Source organism: Acomys russatus, chromosome 18, assembly GCF_903995435.1.
Source record: "Acomys russatus chromosome 18, mAcoRus1.1, whole genome shotgun sequence".
Taxonomy (NCBI): Eukaryota; Metazoa; Chordata; class Mammalia; order Rodentia; family Muridae; genus Acomys; species Acomys russatus.
This window is the reverse complement of record NC_067154.1, coordinates 10,656,548-10,675,157: the sequence shown is the minus strand read 5'-3', so window position 1 is coordinate 10,675,157 and position 18,610 is coordinate 10,656,548. Positions and strand designations below refer to the sequence as shown.

Below are 18,610 nucleotides of genomic sequence, written 5' to 3'. Positions count from 1 at the left end.
AATTACTTTACAGCCAGATCCCAGCCCCCTCCTCCATCTCATGCCTTTTCCTTTTTAAATTTTATACATACATACATACATAGTGGTAGCCTGTTTCCAAATTATTTGAATGGCAGACACTACCTGGCATAGAAGATGCCCTGAGTTTGATCGCACCACCTCTCCTACAGTGACAGTGACAATGCTAGCAACAACCAAACCCAGTAGTTCCTGTTAAAACAAGGTCCAAGACCTTTAACCGACATAAGACTTTGTTCCAGCCTGAAAGACCTTGGTTTCTAAGGCATTCGATGCTTTCCTAACATGTCTGTATCCACCTAGCTAGTGGTGCCTCTTGTCTCAACTCGATACTGAATGGTCCAGTTAACGTCTTCTGCCCTATGTGTGTGTTTGTAATATTGTTGGGTTTCTGTTTGTTTGTTTTGTTCTTAATTAAAATGCTGTTTAAAACCCGTAAGCTTAAAAACTTCACCTTTTGGAGAAAAGTATTTCACTAAGAACTCCTCTGTTCCTTGATAAAGAAAAACATGAGACCCCGAAGTGCTTTGGATGCAGCACTTTGGACACAGATTCAAGCAGATCTCTGTGTGTTCTAGGCCAGCCTGGGCAGCCTACAGAGCTAATTCCAGGACAACCAAGGCTATACAGATATACCCTGCCTCAAAAAACAAAAACAAAAAACAACATGATCAGAGTTTGCCACAATGATTGTGTATTGGTGTGTGTGTGTGTGTGTGTGTGTGTGTGTGTGTATGTGTGTTATTTAAACTAAATTATCTTTCTGTGTGGAGATCCAAGAACTAAAGATGGAATTAAAGGCACCAGTCTTGGATTTTGCTGAGTTTGTGACATCCCTTCATTAAGAGATGCAGCCAGATAGAAATGTTGTCCATCGGTGATCCCTCCTTTTCCTGTCTTAAGGGAAGAGCCATTTGAAAGGCTAATGTTTCCGTGGAAATCATTGGTGTCAATTTGTAAGCCAACCTTGCCATTTAGAGTGGTGATAAAAGGCAGCTAGTGGCTTTACAAATTGAAGAAGACTAAAGCCTCAAAAGAAATTGATCGTTAATCCTGGTAGGATTGTGGGTATGTGGACAGGATAACATAGAGGATGTCATTAGCTGAAATAAAACGGAATCTTTTTTTTGTTGTTGTTGTTGTTCTAGTGAGTAGGTTGCATTGAGAAAAGAAAGGCAGAACTGAGAGCTAGGCTGCACACCAGAGACACATGACCCAGGTTCGCTCTGGCCTTACCAGAGACTAAATGATTGTAAGTGGCCAAGTGCCACCATGACACAGTGATGCTTCAGACACAGAGCAGTGAAATGAGAAAATGGACTCTGGCTATCAGCGCCTTTATGCTTGCACACCTGTGCAGGCTATCTGCCGCAGTTGGTATCCGGCTCAGAGTCATCCTTTGCTTATATTTCTGAGTGCCTCTGTCCTGGCTGATTCCCAGGGATTAGCACGGACCAGCTACCAGACTGTGAATTCCGCAGGGTTTTGTTTGTTTTGTTTTATCTTTTTGATTTGCAAAATGTTCTGCCAGCATTTTTCTTTGGGTTAGCAGTGTTAGCATTGGGGAATTTTGTTTGTAAGAGATGAAGAATACCCAGGTTACTTAATTCTCAGTCCTTTCCTTTCCTTTTTTCCGCCCTCAAGAAAAGGTTTCACTGTGTAGCTCTGGCTGTCTTGGACTTGATTTGTAGACCAGACTGGCCTTGAACTCACAGTGATCCGGCTGCCTCTGCCTCCACAGTGCTGGGATTAAAGGTGTGTGCCACCATGCCCAGCTCCTTTCTTTTTTTAGTAGGTTAAAAAGTGAACCAAAAACTTTCCTGGACAAATCATATGAAATATCGAGAACAGCAGGGTCTGGCAGTGCACACTTGTCACCCCAGCTACTTAAGAGACTGACACAAGTTCAGTTAAAACTCCCACATTTGAAACACATGCTGTCTTGGAGCGACATGCCCAGCCTTAGCAATGTTATAGCTTATTTTGAACTTGTAACTTCTACTATAATGTGTATTTAAAAGTGTTTTAGTACACTTGTTTCTGTTTCTGGATGTGTGCCCGTGCACATGCATGCTAATATGTCATAGCATGTATGTGGAGATCAGAGGACGACTTGCAGGAGTCAATTCTCTCCTTCTATCCCGTGGGTCCTGGGGTTCAAATCCAGGTTGTTATGCCTGGCAGCAAATATCTTTCCGCCACTGAGCCATCTTGTTGGCCCATAACTACTATTTTAAGCTGATCACTCCTATCTGACCCTCTCTCTCGTCTCCTGAGCTCTTCACTCTTTTATTGTGCTAAAAATAATAGACAACATAAAATTTACCATTGTATCCATGAATGTGCATGCGTAGGTGTGAAAGCCAGAGGTCAGCCTCCCGTATGTGGTTCCTTAGGTGTCATCCACCATGATATTTTTTTTTGGAGACAAGTTCTCTCACTGTCCTGGCTGCTGGGTTCTGTCAGTCCCCGCCTCCCTAGCTCTGAAATGACAAGCGTGACCATCCTGCCCGCCTTTATGTGAGGGCTGGGGATTGAACTCAGGCCACATGCTTGCATGGTAGACACTTTACCACGTGACCTATCTCTCCAACTGCAATCTTTTAAAGCCAGTGCTTATGCTTCTCCAATTATTACACTTTGTATTTGCCCCGAGGTAGCAACTCCCGTGAATAGAGGCAAGTGTTATGTGTCAGTGAAAAAAAATTTTTAAATTAGAAATATGACTGTTTCCAGATAATTTCAATAGGAGCAAGAGGTTGAGATACTCTCAATTAAGTATATTAAAGCCGAGAATAAAAACAGAAGTATTACACATGACAGTTCTCTAATTGGCCAGGAACTTAAGTGGGCAATGTGATGGACGTGTATTCAGTCATGGTAAAAGAACATTATGAAAACAAATACATGCAAATTCCTTAAAATAGTGTCTGGTTCATGAAGGTAATTACTAATTACTGTCGCTCTCTCCACATCAGCATCATAGCTCTTCCTCTTTCTGATATCAACAGTGACCCTGGTGTCTTCAGGGTTCCATTGAATTTGTATTTTTTTTTTTTTATGGTTGTTTAATCAATCTCCCCCAATCACTGTGTATCCTGTGCAGTTGAAGAAACTCAAGGTCACCTTGTCGGTGTGTATGTTGTTGGTCTCATCAATAGACAGACCTGACAGCACCTTCTCACTGATGCATCACTCCGTCTAGTTGAAGAGATGAGGCCTTTCGCTTCTGTCATCACCTATGCTGACATCAGCTTCATCCTTAATGTTCTGGCCATTTCCTGTTTCATTGACAAAGGGAAGAAAAAAAAAAAAGAGAGAGAGAGAGAGTGTTACATAGACAAATACAGTACATGAAACTGGCCCCAAGAGCAGCCACTGTCAGAAGTTCACTAGTTTCTCGTCCTCTTTAAGGATTGCAGGGTGCATGCACATTTTGAACTATAGTCCTGTGGACTGTAGGCAACCCCAGGCGTGTAATGTCCACAGAGATCATGCCAGCCCTTCCATGAGCAAGGCTAGGAGTTATTGAGCCAAGACGCCATCTGGCTCATCTACTGTGCATGGACACTCCTCTGAAACGAGGCTCAGTGCTTCTTTCTCTTGAGAATATTGCACAATGAGGCACGGACTTTTGTCATTCAGTAGAATGCATGTGGATGGCTCCTTTCCTACTGAGAAACCTCTTCTGCAGCCTTACAGTTCCTGCCCAGTGGTTTTGTGCCCTTCCCTTGGGACTTTTTTTCTCCCTGATATAGAAATGCCTCTTGGGGTTATAAAACAGAGGAGGGTGATCAATCAGAGACTGTGAAGTGACGAAAATGATCAGGTAACTAATAGTGATTTGCAGTTGGTCTTCAGTGAAAGTGCCGACGGGAATTCCTGTAGGAGGCTAATAGAATGGTAATGGCTCCATCTCACTCATGAGTGGCCCTTTAATGGGTGGCACTGTGGCACGTTGATGCTGTACAGGGCGTAGCTTCCCACTAGTGTACGCCTTGCTGTTGGTGGATCTCTGAGCTGACGGGACATCTTGGCTCCTTATTTTCAAAACGTCCCGTGCATCCTGCGCCCAAACCTTAATTTCTACTCTCTCCGCATTTCCCTTCTGACTTTGTTGAAATGCATTTGGTCATCGTAAGTGATGCCCTGCGAACTCAACTGGGACTATCCTTTTGTCGGGGTGTTCAGACCCCTCCTTGAAGTCTTTGTGCTCTTGGCGTTGAGGTTGTTTTTAGTGGGCGTGTAACAAGAGTTTTCTTTCTGTAGGGCATTTTCCCTGAAACGTACATCCATCTGAAGGAGGCAACTGTTGAAGATGGAGGGTAAGTTCTGTCCAGAAAAGACCACTAAAAGTGATGAAGACCAGAGATGGTAATGAGAGATGCCCTCTGCCCGTTGAAGTCTTTCTGTTCTCACTGCTTTCTCTTGCCTCCTACGAGTCCTCCTCCTGCCTTCTCTCTCTGTGCTTGTTCCTCCTTGACACCCTTCCCCAGAATAGTAAAGACAGCTATCATGAGCTCTGAGGCCTTTCCACGTCCTGTCGGACTTACTAATGGCTCAGTGGGCGTGTGAATGTGAGTCCCTGTGAGTTGAGCATCTGAGGAGGCAGGGCATCAGTCTGCCCTGACGATCGAATACATCCTGTAGTTGCAAGTACACCTTGGGGTTTTTCACAGCCTCCTGGAGGCAAACAGTGATGATGGGCTTGACGTGAGACTCCAGGGAGGCAGTGTGTGGGAACGTGCCATGTAGTTAAAATCCATTCAGTTCTGAGCATTCATTTCTTGTTCCTGCCGTTTGTTCTGCAAAGGACTGACTCTGTGGTGGCTAAGGAAAGCAGGACTCTCGAAATAGGAAGAGAGAATTAAGAAGTAAAACTGGAATCTGTGGCTGGTGCCAGGGAGGCTGTCACAGAATCCCGGAACCTCTTTAGCTTGATGAACGTTACTGAGAAGTTCCCAAGATCAGCACACACACTTTAAGACAAGAGGTAGAGAGATATGCTCAAGCTGTCATAAGTGGTCCACAGCAGAACCAGGATTAGGAACTATTCTCCTCCACCTCCTAGAGGAATCCTTTCCCCTGCGGACCATTCCTGGACAGCCTCCAAGTGTCACGTGTGAAGACAAACTAGGAGCCCTGTTTTAACTGGATCTGCCAGATGAAAGGTGGGGTGCCCAGTTCACTGTTCCAAGTCAGCAAATACAGATGTTCCTGGCCTTGTGAAATGATTACATCATTAGAAACCCATCGGAGTTAAAACACAAACACACACACACACACACACACACACACACACGCCAGTGTCACAGGAAAGCCTGTCCTTTTATACAATTAATATATGCCAATTAAAAAGAACAACAAGAAATGCATTTAGTTCACCTAACTGATAAGGTGTAGCTTAGCCCAAGCCACCTCCAATGTACTCAGAACATTTATATCAGCTGACAGTTGTGCAGAATCATCTAATCCAGGGCCTTTGGGAGGGTTGAGTAGCGCACACCTCGTGCAGTGTGTTCAGCACTGTGCCAGAAGTGAAAAGTCAAGACCTGTGAGAGTGTATATGTCTCAGCCGTCTTCAAGTTGCAAATTCAGACTCCCCTAAGTTGGGGATCCCACCTACAGTTTTCCACTGTTAGCATGTGACATGCTTCGTGAGTCATATTTGACCTAATATAGTGCCCGAAATTCACACATAGCCACATCTTACGCCCACATTTTCACCTAGTGGTTGCTCCTACTGCTCTTCCTTATGAGTTTGCACGTCCTCACTGGCTTTCTCCTAATGGTGACTGTAGGAGCATATGTGAGTAAACAGAGCTAAGCCGATTGTGAGTGACAATGTTGGCTTGTCTTCACTTTTCGTGCTGGGAGGGAGAAGCAGGTGAGGAGAAAGCCCAGGTCTGTCTAGAAGATAGCATGGATGGGTTCCTGCCAGTGGGCTGTCCGGTGAGGTCACATGCCGTGGATCTCTCTAGAAACTGAAACTGCTGCCCGCTGGAACCAGCTAATAACCCAGCTTGGTCATTGGCATTTTCTGAGAGAACCAATATGGGGAAGTAGAGGCTGGTCTTAGCCTGTGCCATGTAAAAACTTAATTTAGTTTATAGACATTGCTGTTCTCAGTTCCTTGCTTTTTTGCCCATGTTTCCCATGTTCAAGTTCTCCAAACTCTACCCCGCCCCCCCCCCCCAGAGGCAGATTGGCTTATTTCATACCACAGTAGCCATGTTCCTGCCTTTGATTGCCAAGTGTGTGGCAGTCAGAAGAGGCAGCTGCCACCGTGTGCAGTAAAGTGTGCGTCCCTTTGGTTCCCTGTAGGCAGCATGAGACTGTGATTCCTGGGGAGTTGCCGCTGGTTCAGGAGCTCACGAACACACTACGAGAATGGGCCGTCATCTGGCGCAAGCTCTACGTGGTAAGCTTTCCCCGGGGTACCCCTGGTGGTGGGTGTCATTTCTGGACCCTCACTCAGTCTGACTGTTGGGCTGCAGAGCTGTCCCCTGCGTCGAGTGGGGTGAGCCGTCCCTGGAGATGGAAGCCAGCGGATTCTCATTTCCCCAGAGCTGAGCCAATGATAGTATGGCTACAGAGGGAAGTGAGGGTGATCTTTCAGTCTTACTGATTGTGAAAGCAATAGTGAGTTATAACTGCAAACATTTGCCCAGGCCTTTGCGTGGGTGCCTCTAACCATGAATCCTCATCACATTACTATAAAAAAAAGATGCAGTTATGACTATTAATATTCCAGCGGGAACCTGAGGCACTTGCTGTAGCATCTCCATAAAGACATAGTACTCAGCCTTCCAAGGTGGGTATTCTCAACCAGTGGATGTTGCAGACTCAGAACCATGTATAGTGTTAAGCGGAGGGCAGGCTCATCTCAGTAGTCCCTGATCCGATGCTAGTTTGACTTCAGAACGCTAATACAAAATGCCGGTTCAAAGGAAAATCACACAGGCACAGAACGTCCTCTGCATGACAGCCATGAGTTGCATATGCATTTACAGCTGGGAGTTTAGCCAGGCGTGGTGGCTCAAGCCTTTAAATCCCAGCTCTCTAGAGGCAGAGGCAGGCGGATCTTCATGAGTTCAAGGGCAGCCTGGTCCGCAAAGCAGGACAGCCATGGCTACACAGAAACAACAACAACAACAACAACAACAAAAGTGAGCCAGCTGAGAGTTTGCGGATTAAATGTAATCTCTCCCTTCTGAAGTTGACGTTAGAGTTGAATCCATTATGAGACATTATGAGGATGGTGATTCGGACTACGAGGTGGCTCACCATTAAAAGCACTTGCATCCACACCCGGCAACCTGCGTTGGGTCCTCTGGGCCCACATGATGGAGGGGCAGAACCAACTTCCATATGTTGTCCTCTGACTTCCACACATACACTGTGGCACGCAGGCCCTGCTCAGAGTGAATACATAAATAGAATTAGGGGGAAAAAAATCTTAAAAGAGTGGAAATTTAACCTACTTGCAGTGTTTATAGGAGAAGATGTGTGTCCGGGTGTGTGGCTGGGAGGCCATAAGAACATTAATATGGAGGCTCATGGTACAATGTCAGTTGCTTCATAGGAAGAGGGAGAGAGACCTGAAGATACGTGTGCAAATGGTGTGCCTCACCATGTGCTGTTCTACCAAGAAAGCTACTGCCACATTAGCTCCTCAGCTTTGCTCTAAAACTGAGGCAGGAGGCATCTTTTCTTTAAATATGCCTGCCCTGTAAGGCTCGGACCCGAGCCTGGGGCTCCCAGCATTTAGCATCATCAGACTAGAAGTCCTATTTTGCAAGTGTGCAAGACACACAAAGCTCATCGCCAGCATGGCAGGCTCTTCCTCCGGTCTAGGAAGCTCTTTCCTTAACACCGGAAGCCGCAGACCGTTTTTCTAATGTCGCCTGGCTGGAGACCTTGTTGGTGAGCACCAGTGGGTCTGGCTTAGGTAGGGGACTTCCAGACTTCCGTGGGTGACCAGGATGTGATAGCAGTGAGCAGAGTATATTCTCTGATTAGACGTGTGAACCTTTGAGTTCATGAGGCTGTAGGCTGCACCGCTGAACCCAACAGCCCTTCTCTTTTCTGTATGTGGCCAGTCTTGTTAAGATACAGCAATACCCCCCCCCCCCGGTTCCTGTTCATCTCTTGTGCTGACGTAGTAACCAACTTCATTCCTACCACCAGCCCTAAGAGTTCAGGCAGAATTTCATTCCATACCTGGCTGCGTCTTCCAGGGTGAATCACAGCCTTAGCCATCACCAAACCCTTTGTTGGGCAAGTGCAAGGTAGTTCTCTGCGCCCCGCCCCCCTTCCACCCTTCAAAGCCTCATGTGTGTCCTTTGTTTTTCATAGCATGTCTTCTAAACAAACTAAGCCTGAGTGTTTCCTTCCCGTGCGCCGGAACACTTAACTGCCGAGCGGATGGTCTGGCCCCTGGGAACTCTCTGCCCGGACTGAAGGCTTTTGATCCTCTTCAGACTTAGTGATGAGAGAGAGAGAGCACTGACTCTGAGCCCTAAATCATGCGCTCTGGGAGGGAAAGGATACAGCTGTCATTGCCTGTGGCCTCCATTGATCAACTTGTCCTTGTTTTGAAAGCACTCTGGGTTCTGGTTCATTGATTGCTGAGTGTGGACGCGGCAGGGTTGATGGCTGAGAAATGGCGCGGGCACGGGTTTGTTCCGTAGTGTTCTCTCTGGAAGCTTTTGAGTGGTGAGATGGGTTTAGGTTAGTACAGGCTGAGGAGTCTGCATTGTGTGTGTTCTGGTGTTGTAATGAAACCCCGGGGAGGACCACTTATGAAGAAAAGTAGCTTTTTGCTATACTTCTGCAGGCTCAACTCCAGTGTCTACCGTGTGGTAGCCGTGCCACAGAGCTTATGTGAGAGACAGCATGTACCGTGTGGTGGACCGTGCCACCGAGCTTATGTGAGAGGACAGTGTGTACTGTGTGGTGGACGTGTCACAGAGCTGATGTGACAGGAGCACTTACACAGTAGGACAAGAGACAGAGCATGGGGAGGCACCTCACTTGTTTGTATGAGAACCCTGTCATGATAACTAATGAGGGAGATGCTTCCTGTGGCCTCTCGCTAAGCTCCACTCCTCAGGATCCCACCACCTCTTAACATCGCCCCGCTGGAGGCCAGCCAGCCTGCACACAAGCCGAACTGAGTCATAGGCAATCTGTAGGCATTCCTGGTCTAAAATTCAAGCACCCAAAATGTTTTTTAAAAATCCAAAACCTCTGTGAGTCGAGGCCAGCCTGGTCTACAAAATGAGTCTGGATGGCCAAGGCTACACAGAGAAACCCTGTCTCGAAAAACAAAACAAAACAAAACAAAACAAAAAAAAAAAAAACAAAACCTTTTGAGTACATGCGTGATAACACATGTGGAAAGGTCTCCCGTGCCCCTGATCTTTTGTGTGAAGCTTCCTGTCTGTATAAAAAGTCACCTGGAGGCTGTGTTAAATTCTCTTGAGGCGGTTGTAGAAAGCAGAGATGGAGCATAACAGACTTCATATCTAGACTTAAGAGCCATTTCTAATCTCATTAGGTCTATGTAAATAGTTCTTTAAAAATTGAAAAAAAAACAAAAACCTTTCCAGATTCAGGGGTACATATCCTAGACTTGGAAGGGGTTTTTGTCACTGTTGTTTGTGTCATGCGTACATACAGTATGAATAAGAAGACCTTTCTGTTTGTGACAGTTGACCTTATTGCTCATTGTCTTCACTATGGCCTCTCTCTATCCACAAGTTATCAAGACAGGTTTCCTAGGGAAGAGAACTAAGAAATGGGGCTGGGAGAATAGCTCAGTGGTGCGGGGCTTACCTTGTGCACATGAGGCCCTGGCTTCCATACCCAGACAGACAGACAGACAGTCTCCCCCACCCCTCTCTGTCTCTGTCTGTCTGTCTGTCTGTCTGACTGTCTCTTCTCTGTCTCTGTGTGTGTGTGTCTCTGTCTGTTGTCTGTCTCTCTGTCTCTCTCTCTCTCTCACACACACACACACACACACCACACCACCACACACACACCACCACACACACCACACAGGGTAGGGGAGACAGACAGGCATACCGGCAGGCAGTCTTGCACACACAGTGGGAGGGGCAGTGGGAGGGGAGCGGGAGGGGAAGAGGTGGAGAGAGACAGAGACAGACAGACAGGTAAGAATGAGGAAGTAGGGCCTGTGTATTTGTGCTGTCAGTGTCCCACCCCAGTAGTTACAGGGAGATGAACTGATCTGATAAGCGGTCCCGAGCATTTTCTTTGTGAGCCTTCTCCCCCGGTTTAGTAGCAGAATTAAAATTTAAGTACAAAGCTTAGTGAATTAATTGATTAAAAAAAAATCCCCTCAGAGGACAGCACATTTTTTTTTTCGTCTCAGAAGTCTGACAATATAACTTTTCAACACCTGATAGCTGCTACTGATTGGCTGTGAAAGGCATTGGCGGTGGGAGGTGCACAGTCATTGTCTGGGCTGAGGGCTGACTGTGCTCCTCCTGCCTGCTTATCCACCAAGGAGCAGTCCACATACAAGTTTTGTTATTAATCACCACAGCCCCCAAGCCCCTTTCCCAAGGCATTGACAGGTCACCTCAGGCAGCATTTCCGATTTTCTTTCTCGTGTTAAAGTAGCATACCTCAACTGTTGTGTTTCACTGGGACGTATGAAAAGGGCGTAGAAAACCCTCTAATCTCTGGTTTCCAAATCTCTCCTGCTTGTACGTTTTTAGCATTTTGCTTTTGGATTCTGCACATGTGTTCCTCTGTTCTCTGCAAACATAAGTGTGGGCTCTGCCGGCATACATGAACACATTACTACATAAATACACTCCCACTCCCACCTCTGTCCTCCCATAGATTAGCTTTTCAGTTTGTGGTTCTAGGGATTGAACGTAGGGCTCCGTGCTTGCTAGGCAGGGACACTGCCCCAGGTTACATCACAGGAATTCTTTCCACAAGTTTTATATCAGGCATCCTGTGTGACTTTTTCTTTTTAAACCTCCAGGATGCCGTAGTAACTGTATACCGCTAAATGTGCTCCTGGGTTCTGTTCTTTTTTTGACTAATTTCATTGGAAATTTATACTGTTGAGCCAGTGTTTTCTAGACGGGGTAAGTGCAGCTCACTAACCAGGTTAAATCCAGCCACGAGGTCACTGGATTATCCAGAAAAAGGTGTTTATCCCCTGTACGATTTTAGCAATCGTATAGAGCGATAGTATCAGAAATATGTCACAATAGGGGAGGAAGACTGTCCACATTGAGGAGAGGGGACAGACCCCACGCCCCCCACGTACTGAGTAGAGAGGGGAAAGCTTGCCTGTCCCCCACTGTCCCTCTGTTCTCCTGCATGCCTTGTCCCAACTAGCTCTGAGATCTTAAGCAAGTCATTCAGAGTCCCCCTAGACTTCTGGAGGATTTCTGACCCCTTGTAGAAGTGGCACAGGCTCTCAGTCCCTCTCTGAGTTGCCCTCGCTTCACAAAGCTGTCGAAAGCACGAAACGGGACTGGTTGTAATATCCTCCCTGTGTTGCAGATAGTCGGTCAAGGACTCCAGGGTGGAAACCTGTCCCAGCTGGAAGCAAAGCAGTCAGTGTCCACAATCGATGCCCTCCCACTGGGCAACCTTGACTTGGCGTTTCCCTCTCACCCAGCCCGGAATACGGGAGCTGCTTTCTGGGTGCCACACTTATCCAAGGCCGCTGCCTGTCTCTCCTGTAATCATCTCGGGCTCGGTGGCCTTGAGCACTTGGGAGCAGGCTCGATTTCCACTAGTGTAGATAGCAAGGCCTTCTTGGTTGAAGTTCAAGTCTAGGAGGCACAGATATGTCCAGAATGCAGAGCGCACAGTCATGGCAGTTCCTGGTGAGCTTGCCTGGTGAGCTGCTCCTGGTGTGGAGCCAATCACTTGGTGTTTTCAGGGCTGGGGAGGAAAGGAGGGAAACTGTTTTGATCAGTGAGATCACCTGGTGATGCGCCAAGGCAGTGGACACCAGGGCTGGACAGACCAAGCAGTTCTTAGAGGACTTCCTCACTCACTGAGTATATACTTTTATAGTCAGAGGAAACCACCAAGCCAAATAGGCGCTGAACACTAACAACAAACACAGAAACGAGCATGGATTTGGGAGGCTGGCAGCGGCTCGTGCGGCCTAAGCAAAGTCCTTGACACCCCGGATTCTCCTCTCCTCTCCTAAAATTGAAATTATATATTATGTGTGTGTTGAATATTCACTGAGAGTTCAGCTCTGACAGCAGCTTATCCATAGGTTCAAGAATCTTGAGTTTGGAAGGGCATCTCCGTCACCCTGTAGCACTTGCCCAGAGAAACTGAAGTCTATCTGTCTGCCCAGCTGTGGCTTTCACTTCAGCTTCCAACTTGGGACTGGAGGGACCGATGATGCCATGGCTGGCTCCCTTTCAGCGGTGTCATTCCTTAAATCTCTCCAAGCAGTGGAGTTACACTTCTGTCTATTCTCCTCTGCTGCCTCAGGAGATACAAGTTCCTCAGCAGAGAGACAGGCCTTCTCCTCTGCTGCCTCAGGAGATATGTGTTCCCCAACTGTGAGACAGGGCCCTGGCATCTCTGGCCTCCGCTTTTCTAGTTGTACCTCTTCTCATTTCTTCCTTCCTTTCTTCTTCTTCTTTTTTTTTTTTAAAGATGTATTTATTTATTATGCATACAGTATTCTGCCTGCATGTACGCCTGCAGGCCAGAAGAGGGCACCAGATCTCATTGTAGATGGTTGTGAGCCTTCATGTGGTTGCTGGGAATTGAACTCAGGACCGTTGGAAGAGCAGCCAGTGCTCTTAACCTGTGAGCCATCATCTCTCCAGCCCTTCTTCTCATTTCTATACAAGTCGTGTGCCCGCTCTCCAGCACCTCTCCCACCCCGCCCCCTCTGTGTGATTAGGCATGCCGCATTGACTTAGGCATGCCGCATTGACTTAGACATGGCTGCATCCATATTCGACCTCACTTACTAATTAGCTATACTGAGTTCGTTCTGCACTGCAGAGACAGCCCAGCTCCAAATCCTCGTGCCTCAGCCTCCTGTGTGCTGGAATTAAAGGGGTGTGCCTCCGTCTTTGGCTAGACACACGTTTTCTTTGTAAAGGTTTGCTTTTTGTTTTTGAAGGTGTGTGCACATGTGTGTGTGTGAACGGGGAAGCCTGTGGATCCACCCAGAGCTGTAGTCACTGGTGGTTGGGGGACTCATGACGCGGGTGCTGGGGGACAGAATTAGGATCTTCTGCAAGAGCGAGGTATGCTGAGCCATCTGTGCAGCAACATCCCCAGTAATAGGGATGACAGTTTCTCAATTGAAAATCACCAAGCCTGTGTGTATTGTGGTAATCGTGGGGGCAAATGTTTTTTAAAATACAGGACTATTTGGGAGCCTGAGGGGCTTGATTAGCATCATAAGCAGCCCACTCACCATCTTTTTAACTGGGGTGCAGCCCAGGGCCTTTCCCCTCTTCCTACTGGAAAAGGAGTCCAGTGAAGGTTTTTGTTTTTTTTTTTTTTTTTTTTTTTTTTTTTTGGCGGGGGAGCTTTTTATTTGCTTTGTTTGTGTTTTAATTTGAGGCACTCTGTTCTTTCTGTAAGTTTTGGAGCTGGCATCTATTCCTGCTTCCTGAAGAGAAATAAGGGAAGAGCCTGGTGACAAGGCTGGTTAATACACACCGTGGAATTAGGGAGTTTAATTGTTAACATGTATTCCTAAGGAGGATTGATCTCCCTTCATTTAAAAGTTGTCTCCAGCCTCCAGCCGGGCCTGGTGACGAACACCTGTAATCCCAACACTCAGGAGAGGCAGAGGCTCTTTAAGGCCAGCCTGGTCCACAAAGCCAGTCCAGGAAGGACAGCCAAGGCTACACAGAGACACCCTGAAAAACCAAAACCCCAAACCAACCAAAAAAAAAAAAGTTGCCTCCCAAAGAAAACCTTGCACCTGCTATAGTTCTGAGGAGCTATGGGGATAAGAGAGGTGGGAGTCAGGGGATGTACAGGACACACTGAGTCACCCTGTCTTCCTGCCCTCACACTCATGGTTGTACCATCCGGGTAGGTGAAGGCTCGCCTCTGAGCCCTCAGTCATTGGTGACCGCTGCAGCACGGCAAACCACAGTTTAGCTGGTCTCCTGCCGAGACCAGTTTTCATCCTCTTAAACGCTCTCTCTTCATATGGCTTTGCCAAGAAACAGGATGTGGCCTGGAAATGCCAGACTGTTTTTCTTTAAAAATCAAACCTCTGCCAGGCAGACAAACCTTTTTCTGGGGTGGGAAGAGGAAGTAGGGTGCCGCCTCATCAGTTATCAGTCAGTCTGCACCCAGAAGTTAACAGCTACATGGCAAGAGACTGCTTGAGATCATGGCAAAGCTCCGTCCTCTGGGGGCATTTGTACAGTTCCTACTAAGTGTGTGTGCAGAACAAGGCAAAGGAGTGAGGCAGGCGGAAGCAGCCAATCAGGAAGCTGTGTGGTAGGATTAATTGAGTTGAACAGCGCTGTCATAGACTGGAAGATGTCTTTGGGGAGGGATCTTTGCCCAAAGTCACATAGCAAGTTGATGATAGAATTAGAAATAGAAGCCAAGTCCCCATATGTTCTCTTAGGAACTTTTCCTTCTAAATCATAAAACCCCATAAAATAGGAGGAGGAGGAGGTAGTAGTGGTTTTGTGTGTGTGTGTGTGTGTGTGTGTGTGTGTGTGTGTGTGTCCTGACACCCAATCAATCAATGTCATGGTCTGAAGAGCCTCCAATTTTCCATAACAGTCCCTGGGTGACATCTGCATTCCTGTCACCAAGGGAGACAAAGCTGTCTTTTTTTGTGACTTAATTTCTAATCTCCAGGAATTCTAACAAAGAAGGAAAAAAGGAAAACATCTGGACTACAGGTACAGCCTTTTTCGCCAGAGAGCCGCCCTCTGCAGTGGTCAGCCGTTAGTAGACTCATAACTGGTCAAAGAACCTGAGAGCTCAGCCTAAATGACACATCTATAGTATAGGAGGGATTAATATCTACACTCTCATCTATACTATATCGCCCCACCCCCAGCCCCTATTCCTCTTGGCACCAAGGCTCAGGGACCATCCTCCTGTTAAAAGGGCCAGAGAGAGTCTAAGAAGAATGGGGAGAAGTGCTGTGAAAAGGCCGTCTTCTGGATGTGACATGGCCATTGCCCTCATGAGCTCACTGCCGCTGTGGTACCTGGCCAAAACCTATACAAGACCAAGCCGGCAACGCCGGCGAGTATTCTAGCAAGCTGGTCAACTGGACTCAGTGGGTTACAAAGCAGCCAAAATCACGGAAATCGGAAGGGGACTGGGGAAAGGATACGCTTAAGGTGTACACGTGTATAAAATTACCAAAGAATAAAAAGATTTTAAGAAAAGAACTGGCTTAGTCCAGGGGGCTAACTTAAATGCACACACTCGCGTGCATACACAGGTGTGTGCACACCAGCGCACACCATGTTTAATTACTTCCTACTGAGCCACTCATAAAGTCTATAGGCATCACGGCTCTGCAGACCACGCCTCCAGGACAGGCCCCCCCCCCCTTGGGGAAGACAAGCCATATCCAAACCAGGGCAGAGGCGAGATGCAGAAGAGCGTGACCTACTCAGTCAGTTTGGGAGTACTGGATTTTCTGCCCCCACATGCCCACCCCTGAAATGCATGAGGTGTCAGGAGAGGGGAGGGGCATGTAGGATGCAGAGGGTCCAGCTCAGAGCAGTCTCAGCAGAGCCCATTTCCTTGACGTAAGTGGGGGCGGACTCTGCATCCTTTGCCTGTTCCCGCGTTGACTATTGGGAATGAATTTGACACAGGGAGAGAGAGAATAATGCCTGTCTTCATCCCTCTTTGGGGGAAGGACTTGGCAAAACAAGGCTGATATGGACAGGCAGTAATTAAATTGCTATGGATAATGTCTGATATAATTGAAACCAAGAAACTTGTGAACATGTGCCCCCAAACAAAGCACCACCTCATGCGGAGGACCCTGAGCCCTTTCCTTCTCAGAGGATGGAAATTAATACCTTAATTACAGCTAGAAGATGCTAACAACCACAGTAGTCACAGAAAAGAAAGTAAATACCCCTTTTCTTTTTAACAGTTCTGAAAGGCAAAACTGTAGGCTTAATTTTTTTCCTTCCTTCTTTCTCTCTCTCTCTCTCTCTCTCTCTCTCTCTCTCTCTCTCTCTCTCTCTTTGTCTCTCTCTCTGTCTCTGTCTTTCTCCAGTTTGTAAGACAATGGAATGAGAACATGCTATGCAGCCTTGAACTGAAAAGGCAGGGGTTACCTATGCTGATTAAGACAAGATCACATATATATCTCTTAAATATAATCTCCCTGTACTTTCCTGAGGCCTGCGTGGCTCCGGAGGTTGCACAAATATGTTCATACCTTCCTGGTCTTGAACAGCAGTCGCCTTTTGAACTGTGAAGGCCCGCAGTGTGAATCAAGCCCCGTGGGATCACAGATAATTGAGTGCCTCCTCCCCCTTTGTGTCCCCATGAACTTTGAACTTGTAGTAGAATTCTTAGCTAGATAGAGTTACTAATCTTATCCTTGCCTCCCACTGTCACACCTGTAGGCCCAAGCCTCTTCCCTACAGATCCATGCTTTGTTCCGAAATACCTTGGATGCTTTCGGTTCTGTTGTGGTTGATATTTTTTTGGTCTGGGAATCTGTTCCTGGATTTGTTAGAGAACACCTAACAGGAGAGAAGCAGTGGCAGCCGCTGGAATTTGCTCCGTCTCCACCCACCCTGTGTTTTCTCCACCTCTTCTCACTTCTCTCTCTGTATTGTTTCTGTGGTTTGCCTTCTCCATGTAATGGCCGCCCCGTTCTCTATTGTTTATGTAGCATTTCTTCTCTCTGTCATGGACCAGCCAACCATTCAGGTAGAACCAAGGTTGTAATGGCTTAGACATTTATTGAACTCTTGTAATAATTGACACACATCTGGTGTGTTGTCGATTAACTTCAGAACTACTCAGTCCTATAACAGTGTCGTGACATTTACCTACAAAGAAGGAAACACTAGCATCATGGTTCATAAGGAGTAAGTGGTACTGTACACAGTTTTATTTGATACATTTCAAATACAGCATACTTTTCCCAACACGTTCCACCATGTGTTTAGCATCATATTGTACCTTTTTTTTTTTTTTTTTTTTTTTTTTTTTTTTTTTGAGACAAGGTCACGTTGTGTAGTCAAGGGTGGCCTTGAACTCACAGAGATGCTCTTTCCTCCACCTCCCATGTGCTTGGGATTAAAGCTGTGCACCTCTATTCCAGCTTGTTTAATTTTTTCATTTAGTTACTTTCTTTCACAATCTGATATAATTCTCGTGTATAGAGACATAATGATAAAAGCATTGGGGCTGTAGTTCAGGGGTAAGTTAAGCACTTTTCTAGGTTCTGAGTTCAATCCCAATGCTGCCAGGAAAAAATAGGCAAGGTACACAATAAATGCATGCATGTGTGTGACCGTTTGTTACTTTCCTTCCCCTCTCGAATGCTGGCTTCTCCGGGACAGGAACTTTATTTCTGGTTCATTCTCATTGGCTGATGATTTTTTAGAGCATGTGGTGATCCAGTACATAATGATCCATTTGGATAGAACCGAGAGAGTGATGGTTCTGACATCTCGTGTTTGGCTCTCAAGATTATTGATATACAAACGATTATTTGGTTGTAATTTTGCTTTAGCTCAGTTTGCCGAGTTCTGAGTAAAAGCCCAGAATAATAGTTAGTGTCCATTTGCTTGGGGAAATAGAGATTTTTTTGAAAATAAATTTTAAGGCTATATTTTCTAGTATTCCAAAGTTCTGAAATTAGTTATTTCTTCATTTGTAATTCTTCCTTCGGTGTCTTTTGCAGGCACGGACAGAATAGAAATGATTCCTGTCCAGGGAGAGAGGCCATAGTCTTCCAGGGTTCTGTGCACTAGTGTGGCTTATAATTCTAATCAAAGGAAGGCAGGCTAACAGGATAAGTCTCCTCAGTTGAGACTGCAGTCAGAATTAGGCAGCTGATAGGTCTGGGGAGAAGCTCGGTGGATAAAGTGCCTGCTCTGCAAACAGGCCACCTGGTTTTGGATCCCAAACACTCACGTAACAGCTGGACATGATGGCAAACATCAGTAATTCCAGAGCTGGGCAGGTGGGGACCAGCAGATCTCTGGGACTTGTTGGCTAGCCAGTCTGTCTAAATCCAGGCTCAGTGAGAGACTCTTTCAAAAACTAAGGTGAAGGGTGAATGAGGGAGATTCCTGGGGTTGACTGCAGGACTCCACACACATGTGCATGCACACCCCGACATGAACATGTAGACACAAAAGAGGTTTAGAAGGAGAAGAGCAGTGTGGCTGTGCATGGAGGAAGCCGTGACAGGCTCTGGAAGCCTTGAAGGAATGACCGACTTCCACTGTGCATGAAGGAAGCAGATTCTGAGGGATAGACTGGCATAAAATACAGGTGGGAATGTGAGCCAGGCAAGCCACAGCAGGACTTACAGTGGGCCCTCTTCTACCTGGTTGGAAATGCCTAAGGGTTTTAA

The 18,610-nt window shown here is 46.6% G+C and overlaps 1 protein-coding gene across 1 annotated transcript in view; it reads left to right on the top strand.

Moving 5' to 3' along the window:
• Dock5 (dedicator of cytokinesis 5) overlaps positions 1 to 18,610 on the top strand; it is a 186,693-nt gene that overhangs the window by 70,614 nt on the left and 97,469 nt on the right. The window contains 3 exon segments of the mRNA XM_051160588.1: positions 4,288 to 4,343; positions 6,343 to 6,538; positions 11,572 to 11,715. Of these exon segments, the coding sequence (XP_051016545.1) occupies positions 4,288 to 4,343; positions 6,343 to 6,538; positions 11,572 to 11,715 (396 nt within the window).